Source organism: Phocoena sinus, chromosome 12, assembly GCF_008692025.1.
Source record: "Phocoena sinus isolate mPhoSin1 chromosome 12, mPhoSin1.pri, whole genome shotgun sequence".
In the NCBI taxonomy this organism is placed as follows: domain Eukaryota; kingdom Metazoa; phylum Chordata; class Mammalia; order Artiodactyla; family Phocoenidae; genus Phocoena; species Phocoena sinus.
The window spans coordinates 118,703-135,489 of NC_045774.1; the positions used below are offsets into that span (position 1 = coordinate 118,703).

Consider the following 16,787-nt stretch of genomic DNA (forward strand, 5'->3'; position numbering starts at 1 on the left):
GCAACTTTAAGGTCACCAAGAATTCCAAAAGAGTTATTACTTGATGCTCTAACCAATCAAAGATCATTAGAAGTAACCTATTTCTCTATAACACCCCTTTTGATACAGAATCTATCAGAAACAATATGGTTAGATATTTCATGATCCTTTTAAGGCAGAATACCTTCTAATTTATTCTCCTATTCCCTCTTCCATTTCTTACTCTTTTTTTATTTCAGAAGAGTTAGTATTTTGACAAATTTATGTATATAGCTATAATAAATTATATTCACTCTACTAAGAAATCTTCAATTTTGGCAACTCTACAGAATTTGAGATGTAACATTCTTTTCTGGGTATACACAGGGTTTTCAGAGAAGTTCTCTACAAGCATAATATTAATTCATTAATTAGCTCATCACCTCAGTATCTTTTTATCTCTGCCCTTAACTGTAGATATTATATAGCATTCCACACTTGGAAAAACTTTAACATATGCACCTAACCTGAATATTCTAAAGCAAGAATTCAGTTTATCCAACAGTGTGTAACTCTGGAGGAAACAGCAGTGGTTGTGGGTATGTACTCAGGTAATTGCTGCATTCAGCAACTCTGCACCTAAGGATTTCCAGGGTGACTATGTGTGGTCAAAATGCACACATTTGAATTTTGGTTACCTATTGACAGGGCTGGAAGACTCCATTGCAAAAAATTTTTTAAGGAAAAATTAAGGGAAACTTAAGAAACTTCAAAATTGTTTTCAAAGGTATCACTAAGCTCAGTAAATGCGAGTGTCACTGGAACAGCACACTATCTGCCCTTACCCTCCCCCCTCCCCCGCCACCCGCAGACAGGCCTACCAGATTCTGCTGGCCTCTTCCCATCCCAGGCTCTTTCTGCTAAACTTCCTGAAAGAGCAACCCCATCCCCAGCTCCTGCCTTTTTTGCCTCCAAATTGCTCCCCAAATCCCTGTAATTTGAACTCCCCCAGGCCCCTGGGAGACCACAGCTCTCTGAGGCCACCCAACCCTCCTATGTGCCAATAGCCATTCTCTGCCGTGTACCCAATGTTTCAAAAAACAAAGATGTGATCTCACCACACCTCTGCTTGATAGCCAATGCCTCCTTAAGGAGAGTAAGAACTAAGTCCTGAACTCTTTCAGCTCACACGTGCTACCCTTGGCAGTCAGACCCAACCTGTCCGCACTCCCCTTGCAGGAGACTGGGTGAGACGGCCAGGACGCCCACGAGCACAGCGGAAGCCCAGGTGGGTATGGGGTGGGTGTGGCGCATGAGCCAGGGAGCGTGACGAGGAGCCCAGACGGGACAGGTGCAAGGTATACACAGACGGGAGACCGGAGCGGAAGTCAGGGACTGGCAGGGGCCAGAGCAAAGGAGAGTGAGCAGAGAGGGCCTGGAATGGCGCTGTGGATGTGGCAGGTGATCGCTCAGTCAGAGTCCTGGGCTGGCTGAGACGCAGACACCGCCGCCTCTCGAATGAAGACTCAGAGCGGGGGGGTTCCCTTACACACTCCTCCACTCTCCTGCTTCTACACTACCGACCACGACTGTGTCACCTCTCTAAGCGCCAATGAACTTCTAGACCAGCAGGGAAGGCAGTGGTGATCTTGGAGAGCGTCAAAGGCTTGGGTTCAATGCTGGGGTCTGCCAAGCGCTAGTCGTGTGACTACTGCAGACCATGTCACTTTCACACCTATGTCCTCACCCACACGTCTAGCGACAGAGCTGTGCGATGACCGAAGGAGACTCAGTGAGGAACACCTTCTGGGAACCATGAACAACTACAAAGAGATGTGTCATTGGAGAGCCACCTGCACGACCAAACTGAACACATGCAAGTCGAGCCCAGGTTTAGTTCTCTGTCCTTCCTCCATGCTCTTCTCCTTCTTCCTCATCAGACGACTCCTCATTCTCTGCTGAGGCCCACCTGTGCCCGTGCTGTCATGCTCTACTCATGTCCCACTGCCTGGCAGCACCTCCACGTGGAGGTCCACTTCTAACCTTCCTCCAACGTCCACCCCACATTCTTTTTCCTCTAAAAAGCAGTTAAGAATGCTTCCCAGTAGAATAAATTTAACTTCTTAATACTTTTTCACCTACAACTCTCTTAAAACATGTATCACCTTCTACCTCTTAGCTCCTCTGCTACAATATATGTAACAGAGAAAGAGGGGAAAGACCTTTTGGACAGGAGAACCCCTGCAGTTGTACAGGAGGGAGGGAAGAAGTCACTAGAGAAAACCTAAAGATACAAGAGACAGAGAACATCCCCTCTGAGACTGAACTAGCAGCCCCTACCAGACAGACAGCAGGACAGGACAAGGGGCTTGGCAATGACAAGAACAAACAAGGTCCTGCCCTCACAGAACCGCCCCATCTAGCAGGAAAGACAGGAACCAAATACGACATTCCAGGGGCATGCGCTGCAAACGTCAGGCACACACACACAGGGTGGGCAGCCAGGGGGCTTCTCTGCGTGTGTGGTGGAAAAGCCGAGCAGGCATCGACTAGCAGAAGGGGGCAGGAGAGCCGTCCAGGAGGGCGAAGAGCACATGCGAGGCTGCAAGCAGCCGAGGGGCAGACAAAGGTGGAGCTGCAGCTAGTGGCTGGGTGATGGCTGCCAGGCTCATTCCGGTTACTGTTTCCCTCCTAAGAGCTACGGAATGCAAATAAGGGTTTTATTTCTGTGTGCAGCATGACAAATGGACTGGAAGGGGCAGAAGTCTGTTTCGGAAGAGCGCTCAGAGATGACTGCAGTCATTCACACAAGCGATATTTTGGCCTGGGGTGGTAAGATCCACCGAATAGATCAAAGTACCAAGACTTGGGAGAGACTGGTTACGAAAAATGGGAGAGATCGTTCCCAGGTTTTTAACTTGTGCAAGATGGTGACAGTCAATGCCAGAACAATGAAAGGTTGTGGTCATGTTTGGTTCTGCACTTGCTGAGATGCCTCAGGGCATTCATGTGGACATGCACCTTCTCTGTGACCCAAGGAGAACGAGAGGATTCAATGAGCTAAAATACACGCACTGCACGCAGACAGATCCTACATGCAGCAAGCAGTTAATAAACAGTGGCTCTCCTTCAAAAACTATCAAGGCTCTATATTACCTTCAGGACTACGTCCAAATTCCTAGCATGGCATGTACCAAAATCCACAATCTGGCCGCAGTCTATCTTTTCCAACTGTTTTCTCCTTACTTAGCCCTTCAAACCCCATGCCTCTGCTACCTGTCCCAGAACTGTGCCTGACGGGAGATTCTACAGGCCAACCCTCGGGCGCTGCCATAGACCCCATCTTCACCTGTTCACAACAAATCTCAGCCCCATGAAGGCCTGGCTTCAGTTATCCCTCCTCTGGGAGCTTCTCTCTGTACTTAACCCACAGTGATTACTCTCTTCCAAATTTCGAGCACTCTCTCTGTAACAGTGATGTAACAACGTGAGACAGAGTTTATAATGTGGGTTTTCACATGTATTGTATCTTACTTCCTAGCTAAACTCCAAGGGTTCTGTCCTGTGCCTGCCACCCCCACCCCCCACCCCAGTGTCTTAACCACTGCAGGCAGTCAATAAATACTCACTGTCAAATCTATCAATGGGTACACTTTCCATCATGACGTTAGAGCTGGGTGGGCACATCTACATACCTTCAAGATCTCAGGATCCGAAACCATAGTTATTTGTTGCTTGACTTCAGGCCCCATATTTACAAGATCTTCTTGTTTAATTTCAGGGTTTGTACACCGGGGTGCTTCTAGGTTAAATTCAGGGTCCATACCTACAGGTAATTTCCACTTGGATTCAGGGTGTGTGCATAAGAGAACTTCTTGCCTGGATTCAGGGTGTGTACATAAGGGAAATTCTTGCTTGGGTTCAGGGTCTGTGTACATGGGAACTTCTTGCTTGGATTCAGGATCTGTACACATGGGAACTTCTTGTTTGGAATCAGGGTCTGTGTACACGGGAACCTCTTGTTTGGATTCAGGGTGTGTATACAAAAGGACTTCTTGCTTGGATTCAGGGTCTGTACACACGGGAACTTCTTGCTTGGATTTAGGATCTGAACTCAAGGATAGTACCTGCTTGTCCAAAGTTACTACACCTTTAGGTTTTTGGAAAAACCATGGAGACTTCTGTCCTGGCAAAAGATATGATGCCACTCCTTTATAAAAAAGAGCTTTGTTTGGCCCCAAAGGTAACATCTCTTCCAGCTTCTTCTCACCTTGATGCAACCGAAGAACTTTAGATATGTGGTCCGCTACAGCTAAGATAATGTTACCTTTTTTGTCAAAGTTCTCTTTCACAGAGGTATAAGAAGACAAGCACTTGTAACGAAAGCTTTCGAACATGCCTTCTGGGATGATGTCGTTGCCAAGCAGGCAGGCCAGAAGAGGAAGGTCAGACAGGCTGAGACCCAGGCTCTGACAGAGCTTCTCTCGGCAGAGCATGATGGTGTCCAGACTGTCCAGGGAGAGCTCACTGATGGAAAAGTAGGGACAGGTGTCATAAATTAAATAGTCAGTGTCTTCTCCAAGAATCCCAAGACAGTTGTTCTGGAGGCCATAGGAAGCCACCTCATAGTCGGCCTCCTGTAACGAACACAGAGTTTCCTGACCCAGGGCCTTCAAGGCAAACTGAGTAAATATGGCCAGCCCTGAGGGGATGAAGAACATGTTTCTGCCAGGCTGCTCCCTGTGGGACTTGATATAATGGAAGATCTTGGCTATCTCCCTGTTGTTCTTGAGTCTTCGTTTCACCCACTCGTCTCTCTTGGACTGCTCCACCATGCCATCAAAGAAGAATACCAACTTGATGCCAACAGCTGTAAAAGTTTTCACAAATTCTCGCAAAGAAGAAAAGTATTCCCGCCACTGGCCACCACAGATCCAAGAGTCCGGCGTGTACCAGTATCTGAGGCAACACATGGCATCGACCACAATGGTAGGAGTCCCTCCAGGATGCCTGCTTCGGTGGTGCTCTGCCAGCTCTTTGAAATTTACTACCATACATATATGTGGGCAGCTACTTCTCACAAATCCCTGTAAGCCTCTCACACCCATAACTGACCTCCTGGAAAGGATCTGGAAAGGAAAAGAAATGAGTAGTTATGGCGTTATCACCAGACATATGGCTCCTTTCAGAGCAAACACAGACAATATTTAACATTCACTCTCTGTCTCCAGCACGACACAGAGCACGTCACGCTGGTCAGGAGCCTGAAGAGGCTTCCCCGGACACACCCGTGGGGCTGCGCCTGCGAGTAAGGTGCTGAGTCGGACTTCCACCAGGACAGCACAGGGCAGCACTCTTTTAAGATTGTCACTAAGACTATTACTCAAGAGATTTCTCAACAAAGTTCGAAAACAGGTTAACAATTTCAAAGAAGTAATACTGCCCATCTAGGAGCTCAAACAGAAGTTAATTTTGAAAACATAAAATGTAAAATTGATACGTGCAACACTGATGTTTCTCAAAATAATTTTGCTGAGTGAAAGCTGGACCAAGGAGTGCACACTGCACGATCCCACTTATGTAAAAGCCTAGCCCACTGAGAGCTGAGCTGCCCGCAGTGGCAAGAGCCCTGTGGTCGTCTGCAGTGGGGCAGGAGGAGACAGGGACTGACAGAGCGGAGACAGGGTGATAGACACATTCACCACCTTGGCTGTGGGGATGGTGTCACGGGTGAACGCATGCTCGACCTCTCGAATCATACGCTGTACGTATGTGCAGTTTCCTGTGCATCAAGTGCATCTCAATAAAGGTGTTAAAAAGGAAACTACATGGATATTCACTAGGCCAAATGCAGCAACATTTGAGGTGGTGACTGATTGACTTGGGATGGAAAACTGCCCATTCTATAATGTAAAAACACACAAAATAGTTCAAAGGATCAGAATTCACAATCTGGAAAAAATCTAAGCAGAGTCCTTTATGTAATAAGTATGATGTCCTTACGCATAACAAAAGATGTAATATAGCCAGTAACACCCATCAGTGGTCAGACATCTTTTATCTTAACGGCCTATTCTTTTCATCAGGGCTTCCGGTCCTCTGATAGAACAAAACAAAAATATCCTTACTACGCAAACAGCAGCACAAGAGCAAACGGTGCCTCTCCCAGGCTGGGGACTGAGGGCAGCAGCCCCAAGCTGCCCACGCACAGCAGTAACAGCTCCTGTCTGTGCCCACTTCCTGCCAGACAGCACTGGGCACTCAAAGCACACGTCTCCACTCTTCAAAACAACCCTGGCGGGTAAAAAACTGTAAGCCCTATTTCAGTAAATAAATTACTAGGCTGGGAAAAGGCCCCCTCGTGGATTATCTTTTAAGAATTTGCTGCCTGTTAATGGACCCTTGCCCCTAAGAGAATTTGGAGTTATCTGTTTAATAGCCATTAATAATAAAGAATATCTAAAAACTGAGTTGACACAAATAGCACACATTTAAGTTGAAATTGGGTGAGGCCTTGCTCATTAAGTTGTTACACATAATGGATCCATATACCCCAAACCACTGTAGACCTATGACTAACAGTGGGTTCATCTGGGGAAGGTGTGTTTCTGAAGCAGGAGATGGACTTCATAACATGATTATCTCAGCCATAAGGCAGTTCTCCAGTCGGGCCCTCCGGGCCTGGTGTGGAAAGGGGATATGTTTCAGAACACAATGTCAGGCTGTACAAAACACCAAAATGGATTTAAAAAAAAAAAGGCAAGGTCTGTGGACGACGAGTGGATCCAAGGTAGATCTTACCCAGCGGGAGGCGGACTCTTTCTATACTGCGGGAGGAGACCTGCTTCTTTCCCCCGAGCTCGTGCGGGTGCTGAGGACCCTCCCACCAAGCCCACGTGGAGATGGAGCCAGGAGGGCAAAGCATCGGCACCGCTTTCACTCCCACCCCTCACAGACGTGGGCCCGTTTGTGTAGCAGCTCTGCCACATTTGCGTTGGCTGCCTTCCCTCACCGATAAAAAGACATTTTTGTTTCAAGCATTTTTCTACTAAAACTGCAAGTGACAACACTGAGTTTCTTGAAACACTCTCCTCTTTATTTTGCAAGAAGTCGGGCTCAGCCTCTGCTTTGATTTTATTCAAATGTTTTTCCTCCTTGCTTACCCCAGTAGTGAAAAGCTCACTATTTTTAAAACATGTACTGGTTTTTCCTGTCTTTCACACTGCCAATTTCTCACAGTTTGAATCACAAATTACCTCAGGAATGTTATGTTACAATGTGCTCTTCTATGGCATTCACAAAGACAATTTTGGATAGGCAAAGGTTTGGGGACTTGGGCATTAGAGGATGCCTTCCGGCACTTCGGCTTTTCAAAGCATTAATGCAGTGTTAGCCCGCCATCAATGCAGTCAGTGTGGTGTGAAAGGAGATGCTTAAAAAGAGAAATCTGGATATTACCTTTTTAAACAACTTTCTTCTGTTTTTTTAAGCCTTTTACTGCTAACAACATATACTCTAAAGGTAGTTTTTAAGATGACTGCAAATACATGTATGATTATACAATATATATATTGTAAAATTATACGTATATATACACACACATATACAAAATTTCATTTATTCCACCTGCAAATTATACAGGAAATTGTCATTATCTAGATAACTGTTGCCTGGAAAACAAAAGTTATGTCTCACTAGGTAGGAGTCCCACTGCCCAAAATACAGTCTGGGAGTCACGTGCATTAATGTGGGCCTCAGGGCAGAAGATGTCACCCTGTCAGATCCCTAACACCCAGCACAGTATCAGGCACATGAGGGCCTGGCAAGCACTTGTGAACGAATAACTAGATAAAGGCATCAAAGGGCAAAAGTGTATAAAGAGAAATCCGGAATCAACAAGTTTATAGACTCCAACTGTGGGCAAAGAGTACAGAGTAGAGTCTGCCCTTGAGTAGCTGACAAACTGGTCTGGGAAACAAAGCATCAGTGCGGGAGATTTTAGGAAAGAGCAGCAGGTGCACAAGTACAGCTTGAGTGTGTGACACGGGAGGAGGCCTCGCTCCTAGCAATGGCTCTGTCCTCCTTACATCCAGACCAATCCCAATGTACTGGGTTACCAGTAAATGAGGCCTGGAGAGAAGAGGAAGGAGAAGCCCAGAAGCTCCTTTATTCACAGTCTTTCAACTGACAAACACTTGGAGACCTGAAGAGAGAGGCAGCAAAACACATATGCACCCTATCTGCCACTGAGAGAACGGGGTCAAAAGCTACACATGGAGAGTCACTCTGGACACAGCAACAGTGGACCCATGGACAGCCCAGGGCACACACCCTGCCCCCCATGGAGCAGCGTTTGTAGGCAACCAGTACCAGCAGTTGTGGCCACCTTGAGCCACATCCAGCATCCCAAAGGTGTCAAGGCATAATGGTCAAAGGTGAAAAGACATAACCCATGCAAATATAAATTAATGAAAGAAACTGTAAGACAGGAAGCCAGTTCCGAGCGCATCTGAAGAGCTGGCCGACCAAAGTGAGCTTTTTAAAGTTGGAGACGAATTGGGTTAATGTCCTACAGAAATAGAACCATAACCTTTGGATAGATCTTTATCAGACAGAAATAATGTCTCTACAAGACAAAAATCTACAAGTTAACGTGTAACATCAGTGTTTGAGCTCTCATGAAGAGTAAACAGCAAAGTAAAACAGAGAGGGACCTTCTGTTAAAAAACTGAATATTGGAAGAATCTCTTGGACAATGTCCCCGGATTCAGTGAAGAACATACAGTCCTCTTTTTCCATGCTCCATGTCTGACTCTTGGACCATTGTTCTCCCAGTGGTAACCTGCTGCCCGGGGCCTGGGCCCTCTCATGAGGCCCCTCACACCTTTAAGTGGAGGATCTGAAGTCTGCTCTCTCCTCTCCTCCCCTCCTCCCCATTAGCCTCAGCTAAAAAGAGGAACTTACAGGGACCCTTTCAACACAGCAGGGTAAGAACAGGGACTGAAAATTCAGGGATGAACATGTATCCCAGGCCAGCACACGAGACACGGCAACTGCCCAGCGCTCACTGGAATTCACAGCCAGGGCTGTGGTTCACCGCAGGTGGTCCGGGCGGCTGCACCAGGCTGCTCTCCCTGCTGTCAGAGGCCTCCACACGGGACTCGCGGAACTACTGGCCGACACGCTCTCCCTGACCAAACTCAGGCTCCTGGGCCCTCTTCTCGACAGGCCTCCACCTTGAGTTGCAAGTTCATCCTTACCAAGTTTAGCCAGATTCCTGCTGAGTCAGCTTGAGTAACCCCACCCTTGACATGTGACCCTCCTCAAGATCTAACTGCTCCCCCGCCCTCCAGTCCCAGCGACCCTCCCTCTGCTGCAGGCTCTCAATCCCCTGGTGTCTGTGCTGTGTTCGAACTTGAGCCCACCTCTCTCACCACTCAAGTCTTGAAGAGAGTCCTTCTCACTGTCTTAACAAGTGTCAGAGGGATATTTTACCACTAACTTCAACCTCAATAAAGTTTATTCAAAGTGGAAATGGAAAGCCTACAGCCGTCGCGACTCCAGACCCAGGGTGCCCTCCCCGGAGGACCCTCCGGACCACAGTCTGGCCGTGACCGCTGACGCCAACATTCAGAAAACCGTGCGTGGCAGATGCACCGAGTTGGGAGCGCGACCCCTCTTGGCTGCGTCCTGGGGAAAAAGACAGAACGCTGGGCGGCACAGCACTGCTGACAGAAGGGAAGGCTCTACAACAAAACTGAGCTGAGTTGAAATTCTAACCGCCACTTACTGGCAGTGAATCTTGGAGCAAGTTACTTCATTCTTCTTATATGCAAAATGAGGTTTATAAGACTCGATCGTTGTGATGCAATTTTATTTATATTATAAATTTGGTCATCATTTTTCATTAGTTGCTAAAGTTCAGTGAAATAAGCCCAGCACAAGTCAAAATTATTAAATTATCTCAAAATTTAAGACAAAGCCATATAAATTTTAGTCAGGCTTTACTGTATTTATGATTTTTACAAGCTATATTACTTTTTAATATCAGGAACGTACTTATTTATAAAAAATTTTTTGATTAAAAAAGTAGCCATGTTCTTTGCAGAAAATTCAGGGCAGCACAAAAAGAAAAAAACTACTCATAATCTCACCTTCCAAGGGTGACTACAACAAACATCTGAGTACATATTTCTAGTTTTTTTAATTATTCATTGTTACTAAAAATTGGGATCATGCTTTTCTATAATCTACTTCTGTGTCTTGGTTTATTACGAATATATTCCCAAGTCGTAATGTTAACCTCCTGCAGTGTCACTTTTAATGGATGCACCATGTAGACATAATAGGAGTTATCTAACCCTACTGCTGAACATTCATTTCCAATGCCGTATGCCATAAATAAGAATGTCAGTCACATCCGTGAATACACATCTCTGATCATTTCCTTGGGATTAATCTTAGGTGTGAAACTGCTGAGTCAACGCAAAAGCACATATTGGTCATTTTTCCCTAACTGTAGTTGTAACTCATTCACACTTACTACTCCTCAATGACACCAGGTAACTTTATTTAGACGTAAGTCGGGTTTACTCATTCAGCAGCTACCTGTGTCATCGCTACAGCAGCCGTGGAGCCATGACAGGGTCCCTGCCTTCTGGCAGCTTATGCTCCAGCAGGAAAGCCTCCAACAAGCAATGATCACTTGGGCATTACTGTAGGGCAGAGAAAAGCAGAGGGCGTGCAGAATATTCAGCAGGAAGACCCAACCCAGACCTGGGATCCATGACGGCCATCCTGAGGAAGGGCATTCCAAGCGGCCCTGACATGGGGGGGGGGGGGGGGCGCGTAAGCAAGAGGAATAAGGGATGAATCTTTTTTAAGACCATAAGGTGTCTTTTTTATTATTAAATCAGTGTTTCTAAGGTGCTTAAAATATCTGTTCTATTAGGTAGTTTAACCTGCACTTTATTTACTGTATTATAAATGTGTTCTTCAACGTGGAAAACGGGGGAAAAAAACAAAAACAAAACCCCTCAGTCTGGCCAGAACCTCTGTCGTAAGGGAAGAAGAGTCTAGAGAGACGAAAAGGCGCAGCGACCAGAGTTTGCACAGCCGCACACACGTGCACACTTCATCCTAAGGGAAAGCAGATGCTGCTCAGGGCTCTTAAGCAAGCGCATTTTAGAAGCACTGCCCTGCCTGTGCTGTGGAGGAGGGAGAGAGGCAGGCCCGACTGGGGAAAACCAGCTACCCCCCCCCCGCAAAGCCCAGCACCCTCCCTCATGTCGATGTGGAAGAACCCCAACACTGCAGGGAGGCAGAGCCCTGTTTCCTGCTGCAAAAGACAAAGGAGGGTACAGAGAGGCTCTTCTGCTTCCCCACCCTCCCCGATATACCAGAGATCTAGCAGCTGTAGGCACAGCAACCAGCAAGACGAAGTCCCTAAGACATGCACCTTCAAAGAAGGAGCAAAGGCTCAGGGTCCGTCAGGAAAGAAGAAAGCCTGCGGGTGCGCAAACACGTGTCAAAACGCACCAAGCCGTACACTTTAAATATGTGCAGCTTATTCTACGAGCCCCACGGCAGACACCCCTCTCGTCCCACTGGCACGCTATCAAGTTTTGCTCGGACTCCACTGTGGGGCACGCCTGCCAGCGACGAAGGCAGGAACGAACGGCTGCTGGGCGGCAGCCAGCAACTGTGAGCTGCTCAGTCACCTGCCTGAGGTCACAGACGGCAACGGCAAAGCCGGGATTTGAATCCACCTGCCTCCGAAACCGGTTCCTCTCACTAGGGGAGCCCCCACCCCAACACTGCACTTGCTGCCGGCACGCCTCGCGTGGCAGAGTCAGCCTGCGGGGCACGCGCTTAGCCCAGAGCGCTCCTTTCTGAAGGTCCTCCCAGTCCCAGGGGCCCAACAGAAAGGCTGGACTGAAGGAGCAACCCAGAAGGCTGGACCCTGGGTCTTTCCGCACCCGACTGCAGCGCTACAAAACCCCTTCAAGTAAATGAACATAGAAAAGGAAAATGTCTGCCACCTACAAAAACTTATGCCTCATGTATCCAGAAATCAGGATAAGACTCCAACATAAATTTTAAAATTCACAAGTAAAACTGAAACAATTTATTCATAAACAACTTCTCAGGCTCTGATTTATCATCTATAAATTCTTCTTCTACAGAGTTCTAACAATTAGCTCCTAAGTCCACAGTGAAGGAAAGTATGGAAAGAGCATTTGAGGCAGGCACGCACATACTGACAAGGGTCAGAACCTCTAACAGCTGACCTGGGGAAAGCAAAGGGACAAAAACACTGAAAGAGGCCGAAAGACATAAAAACTCCAAACAAATAACAGGGAAAACAGTTGTATGGGCCTCAACGAGCCCTAACACTGTTTGCATCACAAATTTTATGTTTAAAATGTTTACTTGAGATCATATCACAGGGATTAGGGAAAGTTCATATCACATTTAGCACACTCTATTAAGAAAGTAGGGAATGGCTCCAGTGGTTAGGACTCCGCGCTTCCACTGCATGGGGCCTGGGGTAAGATCCCACAAGCTATTGTGGTGTGGCCAAAAAATAAAAAAAAAATTTTTTTTTTTAATTTAAAAGTAATTTTATTTTTAAATTAAAGAAATGTTTTTAGGGCTTCCCTGTTGGCGCAGTGGTTGAGAGTCCGCCTGCCGATGCAGGGGACATGGGTTCGTGCCCCAGTCCGGGAGGATCCCACATGCCGCGGAGCGGCTGGGCCCGTGAGCCATGGCTGCTGAGCCTGCGCGTCCGGGGCCTGTGCTCCGCAATGGGAGAGGCCACAACAGTGAGAGGCCTGTGTACCGCAAAAAAAAAAAGTTTTTAAAATTAAAAAAAAAAAATTTAAAAAGAAAGCAGGGAAATACTCTATTTTAGAAAGATTTCCATCCTAAATGTGAAATTTTGATGCCTAATGGGCAAAAATCCAAAACTCTACTATCCAGCAAACTCTGCTGTCCAAAGTGTTACTGTCCCCTTGTCCTGGTTGCAGACCGTTTTATTATAAATGACTTACAGTAACTTACACGAATCTGTACTGAGTTAATTCTTCGGGCTCAAGGACTTATGGGGAAAGCATCCATCTCTGCTGTGTACTTTCTACAGCCTAGCATGCACACGGGCGTGCAGCTGGACAGGTATGTGGAAGTATAAACTCGGTGCATGCTATAGTAGGCACTCGACAATAAGAGCTGAGCTAAATGGACTCCTCCTTCTCTGAACCACACTTGTTTATAAGGAAACGGGTGCTTAGGACCTGGCTTTTTTAGCTAGCAATGGCCCTGATTTACTGGCTGACTGAAGACAAATCACTGACTCTCTTTGTACATCACTGATTTCCTTATTTGTAAAAATAAGATAATGATTTACCTCTCAATTTGGCAGATTTTAAGCTACTACTATAAAATCCTTTAGAAATATCTTATTATATTTATATAAATAATTTAAACCTTAAATAACATGTTTTAACTCTGAAGACTTTTCCAACAGAACACCTTATAAAGAAACAGAAATTTCCTTCTAAAAGCAAATGAAAATGTATAAGTTATTCACACTTATTATAAAGCTCTATAAAAGTAACTGATAGCATAAGGGTTGCCTCAGTTTCAAACTAATAAAATAAGGATGCAATTAATTCCTCTGAATGAATTTCCAGTGTATGATTCCAGTTTCCATAGAGATAAGAGCTGCTTTTATGATCTCAATTAAGTGAACTTCCCTTCTTATTTTCAACCTTTTCTTGAAGGACATGGCAACCCAGCAGACAAGCAAATCAAATACATGCACTGCTGTAAAGATTCTGCCCACTGTGCTAAGCTGCCAATCTCTGACTCCTCTCTTCCTGACCCAAGAGCAAACCAAAGCCAGGTTACAGCAGGAGTTTGACCAGCTCCATTCATTCATATTTTCTCTCTAAGCCTCAATAAGAGGCACACACAAGGAGGAGTAGGAGGTGGGGAGGGGAAAGTCTGAAGGACAAGAACACAAAAACCAAGACAGCAGGATATGACTAATGGCCAGTTTGGTAGGGATCCAAGTACTGTAGGGCCTGAAACTTATATAATTTGAAGTCCCTCTTCTAAAAAAGAATACACTATTATGGGACTTCCCCGGTGGCGCAGTGGTTAAGAATTTGCCTGCCAATGCAGGGGACACGGGTTTGATCCCTGGTCCCGGAAGATCCCACATGCTGCAGAGCAACAAAGCCCATGAGCCACAACTATTGAGCCTGCTCTGTAGAGCCCGCGACCCACAACTACCGAAGCCCGCGCGCCTAGAGCCCATGCTCTGCAACGAGAGAAACCACTGCAGTGAGAAGCCCGCGCACCTCAACGAAGAGTAGCCCCTGCTCACTGCAACTAGAGAAAGCCCGCGTGCAGCAACGAAGACCCAACGCGGCCAAAAATAAATAATTTTTTAAAAATAAAAGACACACAATTATAAACACAAGACCACTGAGGTCCTTCCCAGTGCCTTGAAAGGGGCCCGTGAAGGCGAGGCCCCTGAAGCCTGAACTTCATTAGCTTTACAGTAAACCTGCCCCATAAATGACACTGATTCAGGCTCAGGGAGTAGGGAGAACCTCAGAACAGTAAAAACTGTAAGTGACCTCAACCAACACCTACTGCGGTCTTCTCAGTTCACAGACGAGAAAACAGAGGGCCAGAAGTGATTAGAGATTTCCATGTCTGGAAAATAGACATGTCTGTTCGAAATTACACAAAGACAGCTGGGAGGTAAGGTGGTCAGGAAACGGTATGCATGGAGATGAGCAGTGTGTGACCTGACACAGCCAAGGTGTTCTCACTGCTTTCCTTGAACACAACCTATAAGGAATGCACCACTGCAGTCCTGTGACAGAGGAATGGCAAGGCTGGGGGAAAACCCCTACGGCAGAGCTTAGAGATGGCAGAGATGGGGCGATGGGGAAATCGACACACAGAGAATGTGTGAAGGCTGTGGTGGTGCAGGAGTGGTAGCTCCTCACAGAAAGGTCCAAACGTGGGCAGGCCAAAGAGCACATGAAGATGGGAGGCCACGATTCAGAAATGACAGAGATGGAGGACAAAACAGGAGGAGGACACCAGACATGGAGGAACCAGAGCGTAATACATTTGGGAGGCGACAGGTGAGGAACCTGATGCTGCAGACCTGTCCCCATTCTGTGGTTCTCATTCTCTGCATTGCCTACTCAAGCGCTCAAGCCAAAAATGTGGAAGTCACTGGAAATATCACGACCTCACTTTTTCCCCATCAAACTCACCTCCAAGTTCTCCCCACTATCATTTCCAGATTTTCAGTCCTAAAACTTCTTCCCTAAACGGCTGCAAAAGCCCTCTTATCACATGCAGTCACCCAGCACCACCATCCCTACGCCTGCCAGATGACTCTTTTAACACTCCGATCCGATCACATCACTTCCCTGTTCCCAATTCCCCCGAGTTTCCTGCCATCCCCAGCTCTAGCGCCCTGTCTCTCCCAGAATATGTCAGGCAGTCTCAAACCTGCAGGTCTTGAATATTCTGTTCCCTCTGAAGGAATGAATGGCCTCTTACCCCTCGGCACCTCCCAACTCCCACTTATTCGAAACTCAGCTGGAATCCTCCCCTTCTGTATAGAAACTTCTGGCCCCTCCTTGGCCGACATGGACAAATCATCCTCTCAGCCACCTAGGCGTCATCCCGCCGGCCTTTATTCCCCAGAGGGCATGGTGCTTGCTGGGTGCTGGGGCTCCGGCTCAGGACAGCCGGGTCAATGCGGAAGGCGCCCAAGTTCGGAGACGCCAAGTGCAAAGGTCAGAGGACACCTCCCTGGGGTACCGCCGACAGGGACCACACGGCGACCCGGAACTGCACACCTCTTTCCGGGGAGGAGTCGGGCCAAGGCGGCACCGGGAGGAGCACGCAGGGCGCACGGCTGTGGGGACATGCGGTGAGGGAGACGCGGCCCAGGGACCGCGACGACGCAGAACCACGAGCGCAGCCGCCGCGCCGAGGCGACGACCGAGAGCGGCCCAGACGCGCTGGCCCCACAGGCCCAGCCCTACCTAGAGATGCGCCTGCTCAGCCGGAGACGCGCCCGCGCAGCCGTCGGCCCGCCGCAGCCGCCGCGCACTTCCGCTTCCGCTCGGGCGTTTCCGCTCGAGAAACCGCCCCGCCCACTCGGTGGGCGGGGTCTGCGCGGCCGGGCCCCAGAGGCGCCGGGAAGCGAGATGCGCCGGCGCAGCGCCCGTTGCCTCGGAAACGGCGCGGTGCGTGGAGGTCGGGGTCACGCCTCGCTCGGCTCCCGCTGGCTCACCCGCTGGCGCTATGGGCCACTGGTGGTGCGGACACGCGAGCCCGGGCCCTGACGCCGCAGTTTGGCGGAAGAGCGCGGGGAGGGCGGTGTGGGCTGCTAGGAGACGGCAGGCTGGCCCTGAGCCCGGGCCCCGCAGGAGGCAGGCGGCCGGGGGTTCAGAGCGAGTGGATTTTCCAGCCAAGGGACCTTGGCGCGCTATCCACCTCGACCATGGGCCTCGGTGTCTGTCCTGTCTGGAGGAGGGCGGCGCTTCCCAGCCTGGGCTGACCAAGGACACAGCAGAGCACAGCAAGCACTAGGTAGAGAGGAGCCTTGCTAGCATTGCTGTGACGGCGGCGGCCACCCTAACTATTCTGGAGCCCGCAGTTTTAGTGGGCAGGCTTGCGGTCTGGAACGGGGCATGAGAGCTCCGGGGCGGGCAGCCACGGCAGCGGAGGAGGGGAGGAAGCGAGGACGCGCTTGCCTGGTCGTGCGGTGTCTGCGTCTCACGTTAAGG

General features: G+C 48.3%; 1 protein-coding gene across 10 annotated transcripts in view; it reads right to left on the minus strand.

The window, feature by feature from the left end:
- The window catches only part of FAM120B (family with sequence similarity 120B), a 75,088-nt gene extending 58,973 nt beyond the window's left edge, over positions 1-16,115 (minus strand). For 5 of the 10 annotated variants that reach the window (XR_004352505.1, XM_032651054.1, XM_032651053.1 and 2 more), the window contains exons 1-2: positions 16,041-16,115; positions 3,654-5,087 (exon numbers count right to left, since the gene is read on the minus strand). Coding sequence is in view for 7 of the 10 variants with exons in the window: in XM_032651054.1 (XP_032506945.1) it covers positions 3,654-5,066 (1,413 nt within the window). In the remaining 3 variants the exon portion in view is untranslated. Of the gene's footprint in view, positions 1-3,653; positions 5,088-15,257; positions 15,496-15,549; positions 15,846-16,040 lie in introns of those variants that run through there. The other 5 variants (XR_004352506.1, XM_032651058.1, XM_032651057.1 and 2 more) reach the window with 5 other exon arrangements.
- Positions 16,116-16,787: the final 672 nt, after the last annotated feature.